This window comes from Drosophila miranda, chromosome 4 (genome assembly GCF_003369915.1).
Source record: "Drosophila miranda strain MSH22 chromosome 4, D.miranda_PacBio2.1, whole genome shotgun sequence".
Lineage (NCBI taxonomy): Eukaryota > Metazoa > Arthropoda > Insecta > Diptera > Drosophilidae > Drosophila > Drosophila miranda.
This window is the reverse complement of record NC_046677.1, coordinates 31,873,933-31,896,130: the sequence shown is the minus strand read 5'-3', so window position 1 is coordinate 31,896,130 and position 22,198 is coordinate 31,873,933. Positions and strand designations below refer to the sequence as shown.

At 44.3% G+C, this 22,198-nt stretch overlaps 9 protein-coding genes and 1 pseudogene across 9 annotated transcripts; 5 read left to right on the top strand and 5 right to left on the bottom strand.

Annotated features, from left to right (window-relative positions):
* Positions 1-114: 114 nt before the first annotated feature.
* LOC108161890 (syntaxin-5) lies at positions 115-1,675 on the bottom strand. The gene is made up of 2 exons (XM_017296285.2): positions 1,054-1,675; positions 115-982 (listed from the first exon to the last, which is right to left on the bottom strand). The coding sequence occupies exons 1-2, from the start codon at positions 1,673-1,675 to the stop codon at positions 222-224; spliced, it is 1,383 nt and encodes a 460-aa protein (XP_017151774.1). The 3' UTR covers positions 115-221.
* A 377-nt stretch (positions 1,676-2,052) lies between these two features.
* Positions 2,053-3,299, top strand: LOC108161894 (transmembrane protein 147). Its single transcript, XM_017296289.2, has 4 exons — positions 2,053-2,234; positions 2,324-2,465; positions 2,535-2,643; positions 2,710-3,299. The coding sequence occupies exons 1-4, from the start codon at positions 2,161-2,163 to the stop codon at positions 3,069-3,071; spliced, it is 687 nt and encodes a 228-aa protein (XP_017151778.1). The 5' UTR covers positions 2,053-2,160; the 3' UTR covers positions 3,072-3,299.
* LOC108161887 lies at positions 3,127-5,653 on the bottom strand. The gene is made up of 7 exons (XM_017296281.2): positions 5,425-5,653; positions 5,200-5,357; positions 4,862-5,133; positions 4,236-4,801; positions 3,848-4,176; positions 3,637-3,771; positions 3,127-3,574 (listed from the first exon to the last, which is right to left on the bottom strand). Exons 1-7 carry the CDS (start codon positions 5,640-5,642, stop codon positions 3,450-3,452), a joined length of 1,803 nt encoding a protein of 600 aa, XP_017151770.2. The 5' UTR covers positions 5,643-5,653; the 3' UTR covers positions 3,127-3,449.
* A 15-nt stretch (positions 5,654-5,668) lies between these two features.
* Positions 5,669-7,483, top strand: LOC117188897 (annotated as a pseudogene).
* A 103-nt stretch (positions 7,484-7,586) lies between these two features.
* LOC108161897 (glia maturation factor beta) lies at positions 7,587-8,956 on the top strand. Its single transcript, XM_017296291.2, has 4 exons — positions 7,587-7,713; positions 7,874-7,967; positions 8,106-8,296; positions 8,349-8,956. Exons 1-4 carry the CDS (start codon positions 7,711-7,713, stop codon positions 8,475-8,477), a joined length of 417 nt encoding a protein of 138 aa, XP_017151780.1. The 5' UTR covers positions 7,587-7,710; the 3' UTR covers positions 8,478-8,956.
* On the bottom strand, positions 8,833-10,433 carry LOC108161891 (zinc finger protein 1). Its single transcript, XM_017296286.2, has 2 exons — positions 10,211-10,433; positions 8,833-10,151 (listed from the first exon to the last, which is right to left on the bottom strand). Exons 1-2 carry the CDS (start codon positions 10,340-10,342, stop codon positions 8,973-8,975), a joined length of 1,311 nt encoding a protein of 436 aa, XP_017151775.1. The 5' UTR covers positions 10,343-10,433; the 3' UTR covers positions 8,833-8,972.
* Positions 10,434-11,018: 585 nt separating this feature from the next.
* On the top strand, positions 11,019-13,948 carry LOC108162972 (ubiA prenyltransferase domain-containing protein 1 homolog). The gene is made up of 2 exons (XM_017297970.2): positions 11,019-12,089; positions 12,173-13,948. Exons 1-2 carry the CDS (start codon positions 11,664-11,666, stop codon positions 12,809-12,811), a joined length of 1,065 nt encoding a protein of 354 aa, XP_017153459.1. The 5' UTR covers positions 11,019-11,663; the 3' UTR covers positions 12,812-13,948.
* Positions 13,949-14,447: 499 nt separating this feature from the next.
* LOC117188691 (probable cytochrome P450 303a1) lies at positions 14,448-15,998 on the bottom strand. The gene has a single exon (XM_033392917.1). The coding sequence runs from the start codon at positions 15,990-15,992 to the stop codon at positions 14,469-14,471; it is 1,524 nt and encodes a 507-aa protein (XP_033248808.1). The 5' UTR covers positions 15,993-15,998; the 3' UTR covers positions 14,448-14,468.
* Positions 15,999-16,247: 249 nt separating this feature from the next.
* Positions 16,248-18,518, top strand: LOC108162973. The gene is made up of 2 exons (XM_017297973.2): positions 16,248-17,548; positions 17,615-18,518. The coding sequence occupies exons 1-2, from the start codon at positions 17,538-17,540 to the stop codon at positions 18,228-18,230; spliced, it is 627 nt and encodes a 208-aa protein (XP_017153462.1). The 5' UTR covers positions 16,248-17,537; the 3' UTR covers positions 18,231-18,518.
* A 73-nt stretch (positions 18,519-18,591) lies between these two features.
* On the bottom strand, positions 18,592-21,231 carry LOC108161311 (A-kinase anchor protein 10, mitochondrial). The gene is made up of 3 exons (XM_033392916.1): positions 21,064-21,231; positions 20,767-20,979; positions 18,592-20,689 (listed from the first exon to the last, which is right to left on the bottom strand). The coding sequence occupies exons 1-3, from the start codon at positions 21,089-21,091 to the stop codon at positions 19,134-19,136; spliced, it is 1,797 nt and encodes a 598-aa protein (XP_033248807.1). The 5' UTR covers positions 21,092-21,231; the 3' UTR covers positions 18,592-19,133.
* Between the last annotated feature and the right edge of the window lie 967 nt (positions 21,232-22,198).

Below are 22,198 nucleotides of genomic sequence, written 5' to 3'. Positions count from 1 at the left end.
CTGACTTGGAGGAGACCTACACATTAGCTGCCTCAAATAAACGCATTTTTTCCACGTTTTTACGTATCTTTATACTTTATTTTACAATCCAATCGGTTGGGGAGGCCACAGCATAAAAGAATATGGTATATATTTCTCAAAACCAAAGCTTGTTTAATCATAATTGGGTGTTATACAGTGGGGTAAGGGGCATTGGGCAGCATTGAGCCAGGGGCATTGGATTATGACATAAAAACAACAAAGAATATAAAGAAGAATATCAAAACACCGAATATCTTAATCATCAGCCAGCGATTCTTTGAGACAGACTGAAAGTACTTGAGAATCTCGCCATGCGCTGCCTCAATATTCAGCTCAGCGTCGGCCACATTCGTATCGATGCGTTCGACAATCTCCTCCTGTTCTTTGACCATATGCGCCAGCTGCTGGAATATGCCGCCCAGCTCAACAATTGTCGATTCAATGTTTTGCATTGTCTCGGCCCGCTGTTGAACATAATTGTCCGACTCGTCGTAGATGGCCATTTGCTGTTGCTGCTGCTGCTGCAGGCGAGCCGGTGGTCCTAGGAGCGGTGATGTATCACTGCTGCCACCCATGTCTATGCTGATCGCTTGGTTCTCCTCGCTCATCAGCAGCGAGCCCTGTTTGGCCGTCGATGGGGATACCGAGTGAGCAGCCCTGGGACCTGGCCCCTGACTGAACTGATCACGACGCGTCTTCTGGTGTTTGAGATTTTCGGTACGCACTTCCAGAATTTGCTTGAAATCCGTGCTCATGCTGGCCAGCTTTGATTGGAGTGCTAGGACCATGTTGGAGGAATGTGATACCAGATGTTTGCCGCTCGTGTTGCGTCGCTGGTCCTTGGAGATTTCCTGCAGGCGGGCAATCTGCTGATTCAATGCATTCAGATCACCCTTGATGATGTAGGTCAGTTCCTGTATCTCCTGCGGTCTGTCATCGAAGAGGCTCTTTTTCTTGGCCACTGCAAACAAAAAGAAAGGATTACATGAAGAATTCTTCCATTTCCACACTTGAATACAATCAATCACTCACACAGGGTTAGCTTCTCCAGCTTGACATAGGTACTGGCTATGTTCTTGCCAATAAATTTGGCCACCATCATAAACTCTGAATAGCTTTGAATCTGCTTGGCCTTGCGGGGATCCCGGATGTTGACGGCCCGTGTGATGTTGCGTGCCTGCAGCGAACGTATCGCATTGGCGAACTCCGCCGTTCGATCTCTTGCTGCCATGATGAATATCTCCTGCTCTGGCTCTGGCTCAGGATCTGGCTCTCGCTCAGTTTGTGGGGCTGTGACAGTACTGTAGTGGTAGTTGTTGTCGTTATTATTGTCGCCTGGATGATTGCCGGTGACAACAGCTGCGGCGGCACTAAATGTGCGCAGTGCCTGGCCAGAGAAGGCTCGTAAATTCCACTGACGAGCTGCCTTGCCGTACTTGTCGTCGGAGTCTGTTGTTCCGCTCGAAGCCAATGACTGCGGATCGCCAATGTCAAGGGTGACTCCTGCTGGCTGCAGCAGTGATTGCTGTCCAGGTTGTATTAACGCGTGAGGTCCTCCGCCGCCCGATGCTTGTTGATCCTCCGCTGCTTGAATGGTATAGGTGTTGCTGTAATCCTGCTGGTCCGTTTGATGGAGTCGTCGTCGAGTTTGCATCTCATTTCAAGTTACGCTTTTCCCCCACGAGTTGACGTTGCTAGTTTTCTTTTTGCATTCGTCATGCACTGGAATATTCACAAAGATCTGGAATGGACTTTCCTTTCGTTGCGAAACTTTTTTGTGTGTGTTTTCGCCTGCTTTTCTAGGTTTTTTTCGTATATCTTTGACTCAATAAGTGAAAGTCATGCTCTGTGTGTTCTATAACATTAATTTTGGTTTGAACATCATTGGAATTTGGCTGTGTATGTTAATTAAAAGATTTGATTGAATTCTACGAGAAAACTCACAGACACACACACACGCAGCACGGGCGCACACACAAACAAACACACACTCTTAGCAGACTTACAGATGGCAGATGACGTGTTGAATAGCTGTATATCGATATGCAGATATCGATAGCGCAAGTGACAGCTGCGTTTTTTCCTCCTCTCCTATGTTATAATTTAATAAAGAAAATATTATCATAATTATCAAATAAAATGACGCTATATCATTTCGGGAACTGTGTAGCGTTGCTGATGCCATATTACTTCACCTATAAATACTCCGGCCTGTAAGTTTGGGGCCTTTGAATGTGGGTCATTCTGAATCAATAAAAACATTTATCATATGTACCTTTCTTTGCCCGGCACACTCGTACAGCTCCGAATATGGGGCATTTTGGAAGTGCATACAGGCGGGCGGCATTTATATATTCACCCAACTTTGTAAGATGCTTGTTCTGGCCACGTTCTTTTACTCGGATACATCCTCCACTGGCAACGGCGAGTTTAACTTCTTTGCGGTGAGTCTTTATCAGTAACGGCGCCATATTTGCATTGTAGTAAGGTTAAGGTGTGATTTTTCATTTCAGGAAATCTTCCGTTGCAGCGTGGATATAGCTGATTTGCTTGGGTTTGCTTTGATTCTGAGCCGCATACCTGGCAAGGGACATTCAAAACTTATTACGGCTGGTCTTGGCTGTGAGTAACCTAAATAATTTATGACAGAAATCAATTAGATGATCTCCCTCCCATCCATTTCTGCAGGGGCCACTGCCGAGGTTATTCTCTCACGTGGCATTATGCTCTGGGTGGGTGCCCGTGGCACTGAATTCAGCTGGATCTACATACTCAAGTGTCTGGAGTCGAACGTTATGCTTGTTCAGCACATATCCACGGCCACGCTCATTTGGCTGTTCACGCGCCACGATTTGAATAAGGCATTGAAGCCACTGGTTAGCGTACTGCTGGCTGTGACCGTTTTCAAAGGTGTCTGGCTAGAGGGTCTCCTACATATCCTGACCATTGGACCTTGGCTGACGATTGCTGTGAAGGCTTTGGTGACCGCTGTCATTGGCTTCTGCACGCTGCACATTTACTCGGGTCTGGCCCAGCAGATTGGCATTTAAGCCTCTCCAGTCACATTATTGTATTCCTTTTGTTTAATTATTTTCTTTGTTTTTATTTCGGTGTTGTCACAGGAGAGAATGAGAGATTTTTTTGTAACAAAGACAACAAGTACGGTTCTAGGAAAATACGAAAAATGTTGATGAATTAATATAACTATGGTAACGTAATAGTAACAAAAAGAAAAAGAAACTCAAAGATGACGGTTCGTTTGAGGTGGAATAACAAAAGTAACAAAAATAATATAAATTTCATGATAGATAATGATAAAATGCCCTTGCTACACGCCCATGGGACTTTTCTAACAATTCTTAAAATAGTCGGTAACAATTTCGTGTTGCTGGAAAAATTAATGATTGCAAAAAAAAAAAAAAAAAAAATTATGACTGCTCGTCCAGCGCCACATTTACAATTAGGGCATTGGACTGTTCGCCCAGTGTTATTTGATCCATTTCATTGGAGTTTGGCCTTTTCGAGATACTTATGAAATTGTCACGTACGAGAGCTGCAAGCAAAAGATATGTAGATCATCTAGATTCTAGAAAGTAAGACCATTTTGCATCTTACTTAATAGGTGACTGAAAGCCAGGGCCGCTTTAGTGCGGTGCGGAAATGACTTGATGAATTCATTTGCATCTATTCCTTTGAGGTCTGGAAAGTGGCGCCATGTGTCCAAAAGGTCCATCATTACGTCGTGGCTGTCTGTATTGCCATTGGAAGTGTTAAACATTATATAATCTGTCTGCAGTGAGTCTGTTTAAGAGCTGCCGTATCTTACCAAATGGATTATCCTCATAGCTTGTTGTTTTATGCTTATAGAAATGATTGTTGTTGACGGGAGTTACCGCCTTCACATTTACAGGCAACAGTGGAGGCGGTGTATTGTTTTCAATATCTCCAACTGATATAGGAGGAACAGCAGAAGCTATTTCTCCTGGATTAGCTGCTGTGAGCAGTTCCGAAAGCCCACCAAATACATCCTTGGCCAGAGTGTCAGTATAGTCGTCACCAAAAATCGTTTTTAATATACTCTCACAGTCGGTTTCCATTTGTTCTACCGTTAATGTATGGCTCTGACGTCTTTTTAAAAAATCTGGAAAGATAAAGCTGACAAGAAAGCGCTAAGGAAATAGTTGCTTAATGTATTGAGGCTTTATTTTCCTTACTTGTTCTTCAGAGTTGATAGAAGTTTTTTCTCACTTTTTAGTACCTTACTGGGAGACGGTGCTTTTAACACTTTGTTCCTGTGATTATATAGGTACTGATGTCTGTGCTTGATTAGTTCATCACGAGAATATTTGATACATTTGTCAACTATTAATTTTTTTTGTTTGCCTCGTTTTTTTGACTTTTTCCTAGGTACATAGATATTGGTGGGTGAGGGCGGTGGAAGTGACGGTAACGAGGGTGCATCTGCATTCCGGTGGCATACTGTGGTCGCTGATGTAGTACTATTATCCTGGATTATCGTCTGAATAACACTCTCAGAAATTGAGCTTCCAAATGGATTGATACGCTTATCCAATTTGGGAGCTACAGTGTGCGTTAAATTCGAGCTCAAAGAGTGATGCCTTAAGGCCTTTAAGGGGTAGAGCTCTTCAAATATAGTCAAATCCACCTGCCCGGCGTCTCCAAATCCCTCTTCCTTTACAGATCTATGATCTTCATAGACAGCAAACTCTTCGGTGATAGTCAAGTTTGTTTCTTGAACCATTCGAGGCAGCTCAATGGACTATGGAAACAAATGTGGAAAAGTATTCGGAGCTAGGGAAGCTTTTGGTTCTTATCCTACCTCTTCTACGACTTCTTGTGTGCTCTCTGCCTTCCACACCTGGCAGTCAGTCATCAGGGCGCGATAGTGATTCAAGACATCATCATCCAGCAGCGCGGGCTCTTGGATTCTGGGACACTTCGAGAGTGTTAACCTGGCCTGTTTGGTTATAACGTGCTTGCGTTTTCGGTGGGTTCGCCCTTCTGCCTGTTTCATCACCACCGTTTTCTTCGTAGTGAGCACAAAGTCGAACGTTGTGTGATTCATTTGATCCAGCAAACGTTTCGCATCATCTGTATCGGCATCGTCATTTTTAAATATAATCAATTTGCTATTGGTTTTATTTGATTTAAATTTACCCAACAATGTGTCCACTTGACTCCTGTATATATGGACCACTCCATGGGTGAGACGCGTAATGCCCTTAAAATTAACATATCCTTTGGTACGCGTGTTCAAGGACCTCGTCTCGTTTCTTCTTAATTTATTTTCATCTATTAAATCAGTTATCTGCTTGCTAAAAAGCCATACCAGTGAGCAAACGTACGTTTTTATTGTTCTTTTTCTGGCCAAAAGCAACTTACCAGCAGGCCACTATGTTCACCGCAGCGATCTCATTTCGGCCAACACCTGTTGCTCGTAGGCTTTTGGCGGCGCCTGCCTTCCAGCAAGGCTCCAGCAGGTTGCTTTCATACCGGACCAAGTCTAGAGTTTGAAGCATATTTTTTTTCAGATGGTTACAATTCAATTTGATTACATGTGCATCAGGTAAATCTGAAAAAAAAACATCCCCACCCCACATTGTTACTTTGAACCAACGGTAAAAACATGGAGCCCTGGTGCCTGGTACTTGAAAATAGACTAGTCGATAGTGCTATCGATACTATCTACCATCGAACGCGCATTTGCGAGAAACGGGTGCAACCGGTCGTAGTGCACCACAAGCTGCATTCATCGACGGTTTAATTTTATTATGCGCATTTGTCTCTGAAAGTCTGAGAAAAAGCATCCCCACATCACATTGTTACTTTAAACCAAGGGTTCGTATATAGTATATGCACAAGTGACTAGCAAAACTTTTTCCAGCGAGACTTCCCATACATATATATAACACCTACATAGGCGAGGAGCGAAATGAGTGATTCACTTAATTCTGACGAACGTCTCGTTCAACTGTTCTCCACCTAAACGAGGATTGCTGGAGGCTGATAATGGATTATTTAGACTTAAAAGACCTGCTAAGCATAACTTCCACGAACGGATATATTAGAGATAAATGCGGAATATACGCCAGCTATCGGTACAAACATATTGATGAAGATTCGTCACTGAATATTCGTAACAGCGACGATCTGCAACAACTGTTGCAGCTCGTTGGCCAGCATCTGGTTAGCTATAAGCTCAGTTATCCTAGATTAGGTGCCGATAAGCTGCTGTGACTCTTGCGGAGCCACTGTACGAATATTGAAAATTGACCTTGGGTCCAGTAACGAATGGACCGATCTATACAGCCTTTAATGAAGAAATTTGTTTACAATCTCAAGCAATTCACGTGTCTACGGAAACTGAAGTTGGAGTCTAGCTCCTCATATAGCGGAGAAGGATTGCCTGTTCTTAATCAACTTGAATGTCTGGATCTGGTTGACGTAGATGAACTCGATGCCAATATGTTGGTGGATTGCTGCCAAAGGATGAAGCAATTGCGGTGTCTTACCTTTTATAATATTGAAAACATGAGTAAACAAAATTTTAAACGTCTGGCGACTAACCTCCAGCAACTGGAACGTCTGAACTTTGACGGAACATACTTCGAATACCCGGTTCCCTATGAGCTGCTCTGCCAGTTGCCCAGGCTTCACACTTTTGAGTGTGGCTTTTGACGGTCCTCTACGCAACTCTTTTATCGAGGTAATGATCAACAAACGGGGCGTTCCTCTGGAAAGCCTTCTCCTTTTTAATAGTAAAAGCGAAGGCAGGTTGTCCGATCAACAGATTCGGCATCTTTTTAATATTTCTACACTCAAGGAACTCTACGAATCCTGCGACACCGTCCCCATGGCAGACCTAATGAAGCTAAGGAACCTATTATACCTCTACATATCTATGCCAAGCATTACGAATGACCAAATTTTAGATCTCCTGTAGGGACTTCCCCGCCTAAAAGTTCTCTATATGAAACATTGTTATAAGATAGACGAAGTGACCTTAAAGAATAGTGTTATTTCTTGGGTGAGCGAACAGAGAAAGCGGAGCGAAAAGATCAAAGTATATATAGGAGGTCGCCATTCCGACGGTATCTGGTATGCTGATCCTTTGGTTGAAATCAGTAGTGGTATAATATATCCCATATTAATCAACACAGAATTTGGTGAACGAGATCAGAACTAGAAAATCTACCTATCTTTCCTGTATAGCCTGTAATAATGCCATTAATAAATGAATATTCAAAAATCAATAGAAAAAAATAGTTGGTTCACAAACACGCATAGTTATTCAAGTATAGTCAAATTGTGGGTTTTGAAACTACAATTCTACCAATGCGCTGCTTCTAGTTCAACTAGAAGCGAAACTAGTGCATATCTATCTCTCTAATAAGGTGTATAATATTATATAAACTATATATGAAGGAAATAATTAAACTATGTATATTAAATTCTTTATTTAGTATCGATACTAATGGTCGATGTTTCAAATAAATATCGATATATCAATATTAACATCCTTAGCAAGACAGCAAAAACAAAAAAAAAACCAAACAAAAGGCCAGGCCAGTGATACTTTGAGTGTTTAAAGCGAGAAATCCTCCTCAAGACCTGCCAAAGAAGTTCCCAGAGGAGAGCGTTTTCCACAGTCCCCATTTAACTATAGCAATGGTAAGTGATTTGGCCAAGTCGAACATCAATTACCAGAAGCATGACTAATGGCCCTGTGGGCGTGTTTTGTGGTTCGGTGATTGCTTTTGTAAGATAAGGTCCGGTCCGGTGTTTTCTGTTTCTATGCATCTATAATTAATATGATATGTTTGCTCCACAGGGTGATAACAAAATATGCGATATCAGCATCGAAGTGCTGGAGGAACTGAAAAAGTTTCGCTTCAGTAAAAGTAAAAACAATGCGGCTTTGATATGTAAGCTAAAAATGTCCATGTCATGGCTAAACGTATAGTCATATAGGACCGGGGCCTATGCGTGTCCCCAACAAATTAAGTGGGGATGTGATTGATTGATGGTCTCTTTCTCTATTTCCCCTTCGCTGCCCAAAATAGTGAAAGTCGATAGAGAGAAGCAATCTGTGGTGCTGGATGAATTTATTGATGATATATCCGTGGATGAGCTGCAGGACACACTTCCAGGCCATCAGCCGCGCTATATTATCTATACATACAAAATGGTGCACGATGATCAGCGTATATCATATCCGATGTGCTTCATATTCTATACACCAAGGGACAGCCAGGTATGTGCGCCTTCAGAATGTACAAAGCATCGCCATTGAAATGGGATTTCAGATTGAACTGCAGATGATGTATGCCTGCACAAAGAGCGCTCTACAGCGCGAGGTGGATCTCACACGCGTCTACGAAATAAGAGAACTGGACGAACTAACCGAAGAGTGGCTCAGGGAGAAGCTAAAGTAGAGGACCACAACATAGACACGCCCATACAGGCCGTTGTTCAAAGCAATATTTTATGATGACTCTTATTTTGGAGGAGCTTCTTTTACTATAGTATACACTTTATAAACTGGAGATCAGATCAGGAGCCAATACCAACGATGCATACCAATACCAAACAAACCAATCAATATTGACATATATGACAATTTTTACGACACAAATCAATATATAAGTTTTATATATACCTACAGTAATGACAATTTTATGTACCAGTATACGTATACGTATAAGGAAGTTTTTAGTGTGTTTAGTTTTTTGCATTTAAGTCGGTATAACGAATAGAATACGATCTTTCCATTGACATTAGTAATCGTAATGATCTTATAGAAGCTGTGCTTGCCAAATTCTACACATATTTATTGTAAAGATACAAAGCAAACATTCAAATATTCCATTTTATATTAAAGTACATAAATAAAAGTGTTCCATATTATCTAAAACCCCCAAGCCGTCCATTTAGTAGTGCAACCTTTGGGCCGCCGTGTGATGGAGCATTGAGTAGCGTCCCTCACTGGGCGTGGGTGGTGGCGGCGGCGGTGGTGCTAACATGTGAGCCATGGCGGCCATTCCCATTTGTGTGGCTGCATTTGGTGGACCCAGATGATGCAGTGCATCGTGATGATGCATGGCTGCCGAGGACGGTGCACTCCCTGCCGGATGATGGTGATGGTAGTGATGAGACATGGGTGGAGCAGGCGGCAAGGGTAGATTCAGGAGGTTGTTGTTCACTGCATGGGTGCGGAAGTGCAAGCTAAGACTGTCGGCAGTATCGAAGGCTTTATCACAGTCGGGACACTTGAAGTGGGCATGATCATCGTCAAGGGTATCCAGACCCACGGGATCCGTGTCTATGGCCTCATCATCATCATCATCCACAATATCGTGGACCGTGCTGGACTCCAAAGGATGGAGCTTCAGTTTGTGTGATCGCATATCACGTCGCCGACTGAAGGCTTTGCCACAAACATCGCAATGATGATTCTTGATGCCAGTGTGAGTTATCATGTGCTTGGACAGATCACCGGCCGTATAGAAGCCCTTCTGGCACAGCGAGCAGATCTGATCCCTCACACCGATGTGGATCTTTTGATGCGCTTGAAAGTTGCCCAACGCTGAAAACTGTTTGGAGCAAATCTCGCATTGGAAGGGTTTGTCGCCCGTGTGGGTACGTTCGTGCACCTTCAGATTGTACTTCTGGGCAAAGCGCTGGATGCAATAGCCGCACTGATACGGTTTCTCTCCCGTGTGCGTTCGTATGTGCTGGGTAAGCTGGGCAATGCACTTGAAGCTCTTGTGACACTCGTAGCAGGTGTGTGGCATCTTGGGCAGGGGTTTTGGTCCGCGTTTCTTGTGCTGTTCGGGCGGCTTGCGCTGATAGCGCGAGCGCCGTTTGCACGTCTTAGTTTCCGCTGGCTCCTCCTCATCACTGGAGATCAGTATATGACTCGGGGCTATGGGTTTCTCTACAAAGTCCGTGTTGGTGGCTGCATCCTGACGCCAGGACTCTAGTACACCCAAATATTGACGCAATCTCAGATCGCTGTTTTCGCATTGCTGCTTAAAGTGGAAAGCTACACCCAGACGGTAGATGCAATTATTGCATATAACCGACGGCAAAGCATCTGTCTTATAGACCTATCAAGAAAAACATAAACATAAACAAACATTTACTTTACTCTAATTGGTACTCATACTCGTATCTTGGCGCACTGCATCAGCATCACAGAGGGCATCATGGCAAAGTCTGTGCTGTAGATGGACGTCAGCGGTCCTGGGGTGCCCTCCTCCAGGCAAACGCGACAGATTTTGTGAATATTATAATCCATTTTTCTTCTCTGGCCGAAAAATTAACGAGGGGGAGCGTTGTGAGTTGCTGCTGCGACCGCAACTCTACATTTATACCCGATACATATGTATGTATGTACATAGTCAGTATGGCTACATTGTGCGATAAAAAGTGCGTGCGGGAGAGACAGAAAACGTGTCTGAACGTAACGTCAGGCGCTGCGTAGCTACTGTAAATTGATTTGTTCCTTATGGCTATAATAATGGTGCGATCGGATCCAGATTCGGCTATCGGTCATTCTTTATTATTGTGCGTTTTTAGTTTTCTCGTATTTTCAATATTGTGGATGCCACATATTTGCATCCTTTGTGGGGGCGAAAGTGGGCGGGGCGGGGTTTTGAAATACACTCATAACAGTGACATATCACAGAAGTCTGGATACAAAATATCGTTTCTCTAGCTCTTATAGTCTTTGAGCACTAGGCGCTCATAGGGACGGACAAACAGACAGGGCTCAATCGCCTCGGCTATATACACTTTATTGGGTCGGAAATGATTCCTTCTGGACGTTACACACATCCATTTTCACAACAAATATAATATACCCTATAGTCATTTTAGTATAATAAACAGTTCAGAAAAACAGCTGATGACCAGGGCTGGCAGATCGTTGCGCAGGGCTCCGGCGTAACACACTAAATAAGAAAAAGGTATGACCTTATTTCGTTTAGCGCTGACGTGACAGTTGATTTGTTTGATTAAAATAAATGGGAAAAAAAAGAGCAGAGCAAGAGTGAAATTCAATTATACATAAATCAATCAATCAAAGCAGGCGCTACCACTACACACAGAGTGTCCCTGCTTGGCCCTACAGCCCGGAAGACATCGGCGCAGGACGTGAAAAGCACGCAGAACCGAAGCCTGCAAAATTGGAGCTGCTCGGTGAAATTTTGTGGTTGGGACACTGCTGCTGCTGTGGAGGCGCCCCCACCCCCAGTCCGTATCGTATTCATCCCCAGCTCCCTGCCGCCACACACACCAAACGCACACTCGCAAGTTGCTGTGTATACAATATTAGCGATTATTGAGAAAGTACGCGCAGAACACGCACACACTTAGGCGGGCATATACACAGACCAGGTAGAAATCCGCCGTATTTGTAGCCGCAGCAGAGCTGCCCATGTGCCGGCAAAAGAAGCAACAACACAAGATATTTCGCTGAATTATTTATGCTTTTATAAACAATACCACCCCACTCCACACCCCACGGTGGAAGGTCAAACAAACGCAGAATAGTTTGTGTGTTCTAGCGAATGAACAGATAGATAGATTTCCCCGCCAGTTATAGTTTGGAGCTTGCAATGGCAACAAGTAGAAACGAAAGCCTGGTACCGGACGCAACGCAGCTGCTGCAGGAACGCCGTCATCAGCCAAATGGCACTGCCTCTGCAACAGCAACGAACGGGAAAGCGTCAACAGCACCCACGACATCCACGATGATGGCCAATTCGGGTACTTTTATGAAATTTAAAACATATCTGCTGGCTCTGCGTCCTTGGTCGCTGTCTGCCAGTTTAGTACCCACGCTGCTGGGCTCCGCGTTGGCCTATCGCTCCCAGTGGGCTGCGGAATTCTCGTTGCTCACCTTCTTCCTCACTGCCTTCACCGCGGTCACGGTCCACTGTGCCGGTAATGTGGTTAACACCTATTTCGATTTCATCAAAGGTATTGACAAGCAGAAGGCTGACGATCGCACGCTGGTCGATCACATACTCACCAAGGATGAGGTAAGCAAGCGATCGGATCGGCTCGATATTAATTGCTGTTAAATTAATGGATTATAAACATGTTCTGTTTTTCTCATTCTCAGGTGGTTTCGCTGGGCGCCATCTTATACATGGCCGGCTGCGGGGGCTTCGTGCTGCTCGCCGTACTCAGTCCGGCCAAAATGGAGCACCTGGCACTGATCTACTTTGGTGGTCTGTCATCGAGCTTTCTGTATACAGGTGGCATTGGTTTCAAATACATTGCCCTGGGCGATCTGGTCATCCTGATCTTGTTTGGGCCCATCTCGGTGCTATTCGCATTCATGTCACAAACGGGTCATGTCGATTGGACAACAATGGGCTATGCCATACCGCTGGCCCTCAACACGGAAGCCATCCTCCACAGCAACAATACGCGCGATGCGGAGAGCGATTGCAAAGCGGGCATTGTCACCCTGGCCATACTCATTGGACGCACTGCGTCGCATGTGCTCTACGCCATGCTGCTTTTTACACCCTACTCTCTGTTCTTCATCTTTGGCCTGAAGTACTCCCTGTGGTTCCTGCTGCCACTTGTCACACTCCCGCAGGCCTTTAAGATCGAGAAGCGGTTCCGAAACGAGCAGACGATGCATCTGGTGCCGCGGCAGACGGCCAAGCTGAACTTCTTCTTTGGCATTCTTTATATTGTGGCCTGCTGCTGTGCCCAACAGTTGCCCACATTTGTGCTTCGGAAAGTTTAAAAAGGGAGATTAATACGAGACGACGGAATCAAATCGTAAATCGCTGCAAAATGTTTAGGGAATTTCATTAGTTTTTATAGTCAATGAGTGTAGCCGTCGCCTCGTCTCGTGATTTTGTTCTATGGAAAAGGAAAAAGAAAACCTGAAATGTAATTTTGTGTCAATTTCGCGCAGGTTTTGATGTTGCACAAAAGTTTCGAACGCTTGCTAGTCTCCCAATAAGTCTTGTCTTAAACATCATTTGGAACTGAACATATCCTATGTACCCTACCTATACTGTATACTCGCTTTTATTTATTTCACCTTTCATTACTATACTCTTCCTCTCTCGCGCGTTGGGAATCACGGACCAAAAGAATGTCGATGTGCAACAACAGTCAGTAATCAGCTTATATATATCCTTGAGCATATATATGAATAGCTGAATTGAATTGAAATGTTAGTTAAAGTTAAAAAATCATAGCCATAAATGGTGCAGCAGATACTTAAGTTTTTTCGTGTGTGCGTGTGAATCAAAATGCAGATTTACTTTATAGAAATGCTTGAAATGCAGCTAAGTTAAGGATAATTCGTGTGTGGAAGCTGGCTTTGCTTTTGTGTAACCATTGTTATAGTTTTTACATATATTATATACACCATATATATATAAAAATATACTATACATCTAGATCATGTAAGCCCAGTGTCTAGCGGCAGGCTCAAGAGTGAGAAATATCGAAAGCGAAAAACACAAATTTAAATTTAAATTTAAAGAAAAAGAAAAGGGGAATATATACACAAATATTTGTAAAAGGCGAAAGTCGAAAGAGCAACAATTGTTTTCCATTAACAATAACAAATAGCTTTAACAAAAGAATAGAGAGAAGAGAACCGAAAGAAGGCAGAAAAGTCAAATCCATTTGCATCCAAAATCCATTGTGTAATTTTTAGCAATTTTACGAGGCAATAATAATTTGTACGCTTTGTTTTTTGGTACATTGTACAAGCCGATCCAATCATTTCATTCATTTATTTTGTTCTACATAGGTACGTATATGTATTAAATGTTTTTGTTCTGTTTACTGAAAGAGGATCAGAGGATCGGATCGGATCACTATACGAAGTGAAGTGAAATTGAGTAGAAGAGAAAAACCAAACTAAATGCAAACTTTGTAGACTACAAAACAAACAAACAAACACCACAACCAACAATGAACAATAATAATTATAATAATAATATTGATAACTATATTAATTAGAGAATGTATACATGAAATTGTGTTTTGTATATAGATTATTAAGCTAGCTAACGGCATAAGGCGGTCGAATGATAAGTATGTAAATATGGCAGTAACTTTAAAACCAACTCAAGACTAAGTTCATGACGAGCCAGCTGAAGTGTTAGTTAGATGCCGATTGATGAGTTGAGTGTGGAAGTGCTACATGTTAGATCAAGACTAATTTCAAGGACAGTCGAGCCCCATTACCTTTACCCGTGCGCTTAATGCAAGAACATCTTACGATAATTGTGGTAAGATTTTATTAGTGAACGCTTCCAGAAAAAGATGATATGCCAAGGACCTATATGAGAAGTATGTTTGAACAAAAACTGAATCTTAACAGAAAACCTATAATATTCTAAATTGTAATTCTTCTTCTGTAACCCCACGCTGATTGATCAGCATTCCTGTTCTGGGGTCCTGGCCACCAACATGACCTCATATGGCTTCACTGCAGCTGTGGCACCCTCCAGTGGCACCTCCTCCGGCATTTGCCCTGGGATGGAAACCAATTTAAAGTGTTGCAGAACGGTGGTGGTGAACATGAACAGATTCTGGCGTCCCAGAAGATCGCCCATGCAACGATGTCGGCCAAAACCAAAAGGATTGAATGCCTCTGGAAGCTTCAGCTGACCGTCGAACAGGTATCGCTCAGGATTAAAAGTCTCTGGTTCGGGAAAGTCCACCGGATTGATGAGCATTCCACGGAAGCAGGCTATGACCATCGTGTCTTTGGGTATCTCATAGCCCGCCAGTCGTGTATCGCAGACAGCACGGTGGGGAATACCAAATGTATGGAGCATGAACATCCGCACTGCCTCCAGGGTGATGGCCTCGCAGTAGGGCATCTTCGAGCGATCCCGGGTCCACTCTGGTATGCGCTCCAGACCCACCACCTCCTTGATCTCGGCATAGGCACGCTCTTGTATATCCGGCCGCAGGACCAAGTGCATGAAACAGAAACCGAGACTCTTGTTGGTGGTCTCCGACCCAGCTAGGAACATGTCCAAACAGATGGCCAGCAGGCTTTCGTCCGAAAACATTCCCTTGTCGTCGTTGCCCGCCTCCTGAGCACGCAGATAGCTGTCCATCAGATCGCGGGGCTCATCGAAGCTCCGATAGGTGCGACGATGCAGCTCGATCTCCTTGCTCATAAAAGAGTAGAGCGCACGATGACTCTCGACGAAGCCATTGTAGCCGGAGTAGTCCGGAGCAATAAATCGTAGGAGCGGAAAGTGACTGAACAGCGCACCCACCATGTCGATGTTCTTGAAGAGCTCAAAGAAGGTCTCCAACAGTTCAGTTATCTCCACGGAACCCGGGTCGTAGCGCTGTCCACTGAGCATGCACCACAAGGTGTTCAGGACGTAGACGCTGGTCAGATCGTGCATTTGGATCCGGGCCTGATGCCCACCCTCACGACGCACCACCGCCCGGAGGTCATGCAGGAGGCAGGTGGCCTCATTGTGGACAATATCCGTCATGCCACTTCTGGCAAATCCAAAGTTCTTCAAGTGCCGCAAAATGAATCTACGCTGCTCCACCCACATCTCGCCATCGGTAAGGAGGACGCCCAGACGCGAATTGAAGGTCCGCAGGCGATAGAAGATGCCATCGGGCCTGCCATCAATATCCTCATTGGTCATCATCTCGCTGATGGCATCGTTTGTGTAGGCAATCACCACCTTATCCTTGCCAATCTTCAGGCCAAAGAAGCCATAGGGATTCACATACCGACTGGCCAGCACATCGATCACCTTGCAGAACATACCCAGGCGACATCTTAGCTGGGAGATCTGCAGGGCACTACCCACAATCGGATACCATCGGGGTCCTGGCGGAAATCTCTTCGGCTTGCGTACTCCTCCCAACAGCACCGCCACCAGGGTGGCAAAGAAAATCCAGATGACCGCATAAAACATGTTTTCCTTTCGACGATTACTTTCACTTTTCCTCGTTATGCAATTTCCACTCTGCTGCAATCGGCTTCGACTTCGGCGTCTCCTCTTCCCCAGAGTCCAGCGGCTGACGTTCACCCAAATCGACTGAATCCGCTGACGTGACGTGGTCTGTCTTTTATAGATTTTTTGTGGAAAAGCTTTTTCTTTTTTTCTTATTGGCGGAAAAGTTTTTCGAAAGACTCGTTTAGGGAGTAGTGTGAGCAGTTAAGAGGAAGATCAATGGGTAAAGGATACATTCTTGTTCGCCATTTACGAGTTATCCCTGAATACAATAGAACTGAAGAAGGATTCATGATGGTACTGTTTTTCAGAAAATATCCTTCATCGATTGTCTGAGAAATGGAAGCTAAGTTTAGTTGATATTTGCTTTAAATGTTCCTCATACTGATTTGCAATCTCTTACGAAGCTATGTCTTCAGCTTTACCCCTTAACCACTTTTGTAACAGTTTCTATCAAATTATCACCTGGGTGCAAAATGGAATATAAAGCAGGTTTTACGTCTTCTTTGAATTCAATCTTAAAGAAGATTTAGCTGATTCAGAACAGTCTAAGAATATGCTCTTTACTAGTTATGAAAATCTCTTAGGAATTTTGCATTCAATATCTCATATTTTGCGAGGAGATATAATATACCTAAGCCACTTTAAAGCTGCGTTTTAAACGAGAATGAAATATTTTATTTATGATTAAAAACAATGCTAAAAAATCTATTTTAATTCGTGAGTATCAAATATATAAAAACCAATTTGAATTTGTACAAAAACTACCTACAAATCGCTACAACGTCAATCCGAAAACCCGAATCTCCATCTACAGAAAACTACTACCTACTCCTGACCCCCATTGTTTTTGCAACATCTCTATTATTAAACAGCTTTTACCTTGGAGCCTTATAGACCCAGATCTGAACCGAAAACTGACCCACTGCCTGTGTGGAAAGTTCAATAGTAATTTCTAGGGGATTGACTGACGTAACAACCCACCGACCGACCCACCGTAATGGTCATGAGCATGAGCCGCTACCCGGTACTATTTCAAAACCAGAGCCCCAAAACCAAAGTCAAGGAAAACAAGAAAAGCGAAGAAAACGCACAAATGGATAGAAACCCGTTTGGTGGCTGACCGAACGAAAGGAAAACCACAACCGAGATTGAGGCTGAAAACTGAAAACTGAAGACTGAAGGCTGGGGGAGCCTGGACAACTCGATTGGATGAGGCTATTATGTCATCGCCATTGCGGAAAGCAGTGGGATGGACTTTGTTTTGATGATAACTTCGCGCGGTTCCGGTTTTTGCGCGAAAGGGGCCAAAAGTGGAGCTGAAGCTGGGACTGGTGCCTGGAGCCTGGCATCGTAGGCAGCTGGCATCGATTTTTGGCATCCAATTTGGAGCTTAAACATGACTGCAGCTCGGAGAGATTGCCCATTTGAACGCTGACAACGAAGCTCAACGGTCGTGACAGGACACGCAAGCAGACTCTTCTTTACCAGCATCAGGATACAGACATGGGATTCAGGTGGGTTCGATCCACATCTGTGAGTGAAAGGAGGAACCCCCTAAGACGCAACATCATCCTCTGCAGATTCATACTATTGGCTGCCATGGGCTTGGGGGCTATGTACATGATGCATCAGCTGGCACAGGATTGGAACAGGATACGTCCCATCCAGGGCATCACCATGCTGGCGGGCCAGGTTAGCTCTGGCTTGAATCTAAACAGACTCCCAGCTCTGGCGGGTCAGGCCAGTGCCGCCCTGACTCGGATTCGTGGTAGAAGAGAGGCGCCATCATATCACAGACAGAGGCATGAACTGGATGGGGTTCGAGGCACTCCGGACTCTGGAAGGGGTCCTTATCGAGCTCCACCGCCCGCCATCGACTGGAAGCGCATCCTCTCGCGCGATCCCTTCGAGTGCCTCCAGTCACTAATCTGCCAGCTCATGTCCGGCGCCGAGGCGGCTGCTCCCGAGGCTGAGCTCCTCATGGACTACCTGGAATCATCGCTGGAGCTGGCTCCGGCCAAGATCGGACGCGCCTTCAGTCGGGGTCTGGCGTTGCGCGGCTTCACGGATCGATGCTACAATGAATATCCTTTCTGTCTGTACTCCGCGAAGACAATGTTGCGCATCCTTCGCTGGTTCAGCGAAACGGGAGCAGTCCCCCAGGATGTGGAGGATGGGCAAAAGGGAGAGGACTAGAAGAACTTTCGTTAGGTTAAGACTTGGTTTAAATAAAGTTTAAGGCAAAGAGATAGAGAAATGGTCTGCATCCGTTTGATTTTCGATGCATTTTCCCCAAAATATTGTATGTGCCATTCCTTTATTATATCATCAAATTGTTGAATCAGAAAAACTATGAGATTTGAATCGATCCAGAACTAATCCCTAGTTTTTCCTCAATCTTTTTATATATATATATATGTGGCAACCGCGGAGATCGTATCGTATCTGAAGAATCAACATCGGATGACTGCATCATATATAATTCGTTTTTCTCTACAACTTGCTTTATATCTTACTTTAGCTAAAATCAATTCCCATCAAACTTGTACACAACTGATTTGATTATAGAAAAAGTTTATTAATAACAATAAATTTTCCATTGCGTTTTTCAGTATGCAAAAATATTCAAAAAGTACATTCTATATTAAAAATGATAAAAGAAAATAAATGGAATGAAATCAAATCGAAATGGTTTGAGAGCGATGATCGATCGATCCTTTTTGGGGTAGATTACGATTTAGGAATTAGCTTCTATTGTTTCTTGAATATATTTAAGACTGCGATTGTCGCCTTAAATAACAAAATGAGCTATCGCTAGTTCTGGTTTCAAAATAGGCTTTCAAAGCGCACAGCAGCATTAACATAAATATTTAAATAGTTAATAATAAATAGTTGCATTTGTTCAACATATTTTGTACATAAGAGAGTGGTAGTGGAATATAAAGGGGTTAAGAGAGAGCTTCTGTTGAGATATCCTTTGTGCACTTATGGTTTGATTTGAGCGCCATAAATTATAACCTAAAAATTGTATGTATACAAATCGAGAAATAATTTCTTAAAATTCGAATAAAAAGCAACTTCAGCGAGGAAGAAAGAGTCTTATGGCACCCCAGAGGCACCCTTGAGGGTAATGCTAGTCACATCCTTTACAATCATCTCAGCCACCTGCCAGGCAATCTCCTCCTGCACATTGTCCTCTGGCAGATTGACCAGCTTCCTCATGGCATTTTTGATCTTGCTACCGCTGACGCTCAGCGACCACGGCTGTGACTTGAGCGTCACTGCATCTACCGCCTCAAAGTCTCGCTCGTAGCGTCCCAGGGAGTTGACAAAACCAAATTTCAAAGCACCCACTGGTCGCTGCCAGAGCAGCTGTGGATTCGTCAGCTGCCGGGCATCGATGTTCAAATTTCCAGCTGCTGCTGGTGGCTTCGTTTGGTGATCCATCGCCGCCAGCAGGGTATTGTGCTGCGAGATGTGCGTGCAGTCCGACATGGACATGGTCTTGCGATGCCGCTGCTGGGCGGAGACGTTGGAAGCCCGTCGCAGGCTCAGCTTGTACTGCAGCCCCGACAGAGAGGTGTTGCTGGACTCTGGCACATCCTGGGCGGTGACCAGAGTGCCCCGCTTCGCCTTTAGTTCATTTACATAATTGTCGAAGATGTGGGACTTGAGGAAATCAGCAAAGTACTTTTGCTCCAGATACTTGGCCGTGACGAGAAGGGCAAGATCGAAGGCCTGCCACATCTCATCAGGGCCGCAGATGGCCTGCTCCACGCGCAGCCGGAGCTTCTGGGACATCCACAGACGGCACTCTGACTGCAGGGAGAAGTATCTCCCGTAGATGATCATGGCATCGGCCTGGGCCGCCTGCTGGTCCTCATCCCTGGCGAAACTCTTCCGGAAATTAACGGCAGTGATCCAGAACTCCAGGCACTCGCGCTCCTGCTGCTGCTCCAGATACTCCGTAAAGTAGAACAGAGCGAGCTCGCTGTACAGGACATCGTAGATGTTAATGGTGCCCTCAACCTCGATCAGCTCCAGACAGTAGTTACAGTAGTAGCTGCTCTGCAGGAAGCCCTGCACATGCTCTCGCTCCAGCTGCTCCAAGACATAGTCCCGGGCCTCATCAAAGCAGCTGGCAAGGATGGGATGGTTCGGCAGCGACTTATCCCGGCCACAGAGAAGCAGGGATATGTGCGCCAGGATAACAATGGGCAGCTCTACCTGCAGATTCGCATTGACTATCAGGTACTTCTGATAGATGGCTATGGCATCGCTGATGCTCGCCAGCGAGAGCTCGTTGCAGGCCTTCTGTTTCTTGATCTGTTTGTTGGTCTCCGCATATATGCGGCTCTTCTCGTCGTCCGTGAGGGGTTTCCGCATGGATAGATCACACAGCGTCTTCAGTTCAGGTACATCTTTCTCTTCGTTTGGCTTTTGTTCTGCTTTGGTTGCAGCCGCTTCGGGCTCTTCGTTCTCCCCCTCCGTCTGGCTCAAAGCCGCCCTCTTAAAGTTCTCTATATCTAGATAGAACTTGATCAAGGGCAGCGCCTGTCGCGTCTCTAGGTACTGGATGAAATAGCTCAAACAATTCGGTTCGCTGACAATTGCCGCCAGATTCATGGAGAGCCGGGAATTGTACTTGAATATGTCTGCCAATGAAAAACAAAAAACAATCGTTGAGAGAGAAAGGTGCGAAACGTGATAAGCAATTGTTCAGGTTAATTACCATCATCAGGGCCCCCGCCATTCAGCAGGCTGACGGCATCGGATGCGCCATCGTTGCCGTTGCCGTTTCCGCCTTCCTCCTCTTCCATAAAAACCTCATCACAGAAACTGGTTGTGGACCGCAGCGAATGGCGCTTCTTCTGCGCCGCACAGTCTATCACGTCCACATCATCATCAGTGGCCACCGCGTTGTGGGCGCTGCTGCGACGACGGCCTGCAACCAAAAAAAAAAAGAAATTTTTCGCGGATTGGTGTCATTGCATAGAGGGACAGAAATTCACCAATTCTAGCCACTTACTGGTTTGCCTCTTGATGTACTTTAGCATCTTTACATACTACTGCTTGGGTGCTCAGTTTGTAGCCTTTGTTTGTGGCAATTGTTTCTTAATTTATGCGTAGTTTATAATTTTTATTGTATTGCGCGTACTGTTGACAAAGCTGGACCAGTGTGACCGCGGACTTCTCGCTAAAATATATGGTCTGACCATTAAAAATATACCGTAAAAATACCGATTTCTTACGTCGTATGTTGCTTGCAACATTCGCGAAACCGAGCAGCATTGTCCCTCAACATGGCGCGGATTGAGCAACATTCTTCATACCCTAGGGAGAAGGATATTATAGAATTGAGGATATGTTTGTCATCCCAGGCTCTAATTAATGCAGAAACTAGTCGTCGCTGTTTTAAAGCTGGTATCACGAAATATTGCAGCTAGTGGTCCTCTTACAGAGACGAGACCAAGAATAGATATCGGGATCGAGATATACACATCCAAGAAAAAGCATGACTTTTTAATACAGCTTGGAAAACAGAGTTTTAACATTATTAAAGAAAATAGGGGATACAATTTCCCCATACTCATAGATACCTGTTGACCAGTAACAATGACGTAACATTCCGTGCTTTGACTTTATTTGTTTAAGCCTTATTTTAGAAAAAATGCAATAAAAGGTGGGACTTAAAGCCAGCCAATCTTGTAAAAAATGTATTAATCAATGGAAATTATTCAACAGGAAATCAAAATTGAACAATAGAAATGATTACTCTCTTACGTGTTATTTGTTTGACCTGTTTCGCTCCAACCTTTTTTATGACAAAATCCAATAACAGCTAGTATTCAAAATGAGCCAGTCAAGTAGAAAATAGGTTCATTAATTGGATAAAAATATGTGGGCATGGCTAAATGTTCCATTTAGCTAATAATATTGCACGGAATATAAAAATCGAGGAATATGGTTTCCAATCCTCGATGGAAAGCGATTAACCCATTGTAAGCCAAGGGGGTATTTTAATATTCCACCGAAAATAATGAAAATTGAGTCATTTTAGTGCAGTTCAGGTGAAAGATATCGTGGTTTTTTTAAGTTCAGAGGAAGACTGGCATGGGTCTAAAAGGAAAATTTACAATTAGTAATATGGGCCACCACTTACC

Excerpts from the sequence above, each read along its gene's own strand:
- LOC108161890 (XM_017296285.2), bottom strand. The coding sequence starts at position 1,675 with ATGCAAACTCGACGACGACTCCATCAAACGGACCAGCAGGATTACAGC. Across the intron at positions 983-1,053 it reads GCTGGAGAAGCTAACCCTGT|TGGCCAAGAAAAAGAGCCTC; the intron begins GTGAGTGATTGA and ends TTTTGTTTGCAG.
- LOC108161894 (XM_017296289.2), top strand. The coding sequence starts at position 2,161 with ATGACGCTATATCATTTCGGGAACTGTGTAGCGTTGCTGATGCCATAT. Across the intron at positions 2,466-2,534 it reads GCGAGTTTAACTTCTTTGCG|GAAATCTTCCGTTGCAGCGT; the intron begins GTGAGTCTTTAT and ends TTTTCATTTCAG. Across the intron at positions 2,644-2,709 it reads TATTACGGCTGGTCTTGGCT|GGGCCACTGCCGAGGTTATT; the intron begins GTGAGTAACCTA and ends CCATTTCTGCAG.
- LOC108161887 (XM_017296281.2), bottom strand. The coding sequence starts at position 5,642 with ATGTGGGGTGGGGATGTTTTTTTTTCAGATTTACCTGATGCACATGTA. Across the intron at positions 4,802-4,861 it reads CACAAGAAGTCGTAGAAGAG|TCCATTGAGCTGCCTCGAAT; the intron begins GTAGGATAAGAA and ends TTGTTTCCATAG. Across the intron at positions 3,575-3,636 it reads GGCTTTCAGTCACCTATTAA|CTCTCGTACGTGACAATTTC; the intron begins GTAAGATGCAAA and ends TTTTGCTTGCAG.
- LOC108161897 (XM_017296291.2), top strand. Across the intron at positions 7,968-8,105 it reads AAACAATGCGGCTTTGATAT|TGAAAGTCGATAGAGAGAAG; the intron begins GTAAGCTAAAAA and ends TGCCCAAAATAG. Across the intron at positions 8,297-8,348 it reads ATACACCAAGGGACAGCCAG|ATTGAACTGCAGATGATGTA; the intron begins GTATGTGCGCCT and ends ATGGGATTTCAG.
- LOC108161891 (XM_017296286.2), bottom strand. The coding sequence starts at position 10,342 with ATGGATTATAATATTCACAAAATCTGTCGCGTTTGCCTGGAGGAGGGC. Across the intron at positions 10,152-10,210 it reads TGCAGTGCGCCAAGATACGA|GTCTATAAGACAGATGCTTT; the intron begins GTATGAGTACCA and ends TTTTCTTGATAG.
- LOC108162972 (XM_017297970.2), top strand. The coding sequence starts at position 11,664 with ATGGCAACAAGTAGAAACGAAAGCCTGGTACCGGACGCAACGCAGCTG. Across the intron at positions 12,090-12,172 it reads ACATACTCACCAAGGATGAG|GTGGTTTCGCTGGGCGCCAT; the intron begins GTAAGCAAGCGA and ends TCTCATTCTCAG.
- LOC117188691 (XM_033392917.1), bottom strand. The coding sequence starts at position 15,992 with ATGTTTTATGCGGTCATCTGGATTTTCTTTGCCACCCTGGTGGCGGTG.
- LOC108161311 (XM_033392916.1), bottom strand. The coding sequence starts at position 21,091 with ATGCTAAAGTACATCAAGAGGCAAACCA. Across the intron at positions 20,980-21,063 it reads GTACATCAAGAGGCAAACCA|GCCGTCGTCGCAGCAGCGCC; the intron begins GTAAGTGGCTAG and ends TTTTGGTTGCAG. Across the intron at positions 20,690-20,766 it reads TGGCGGGGGCCCTGATGATG|ACATATTCAAGTACAATTCC; the intron begins GTAATTAACCTG and ends TTTCATTGGCAG.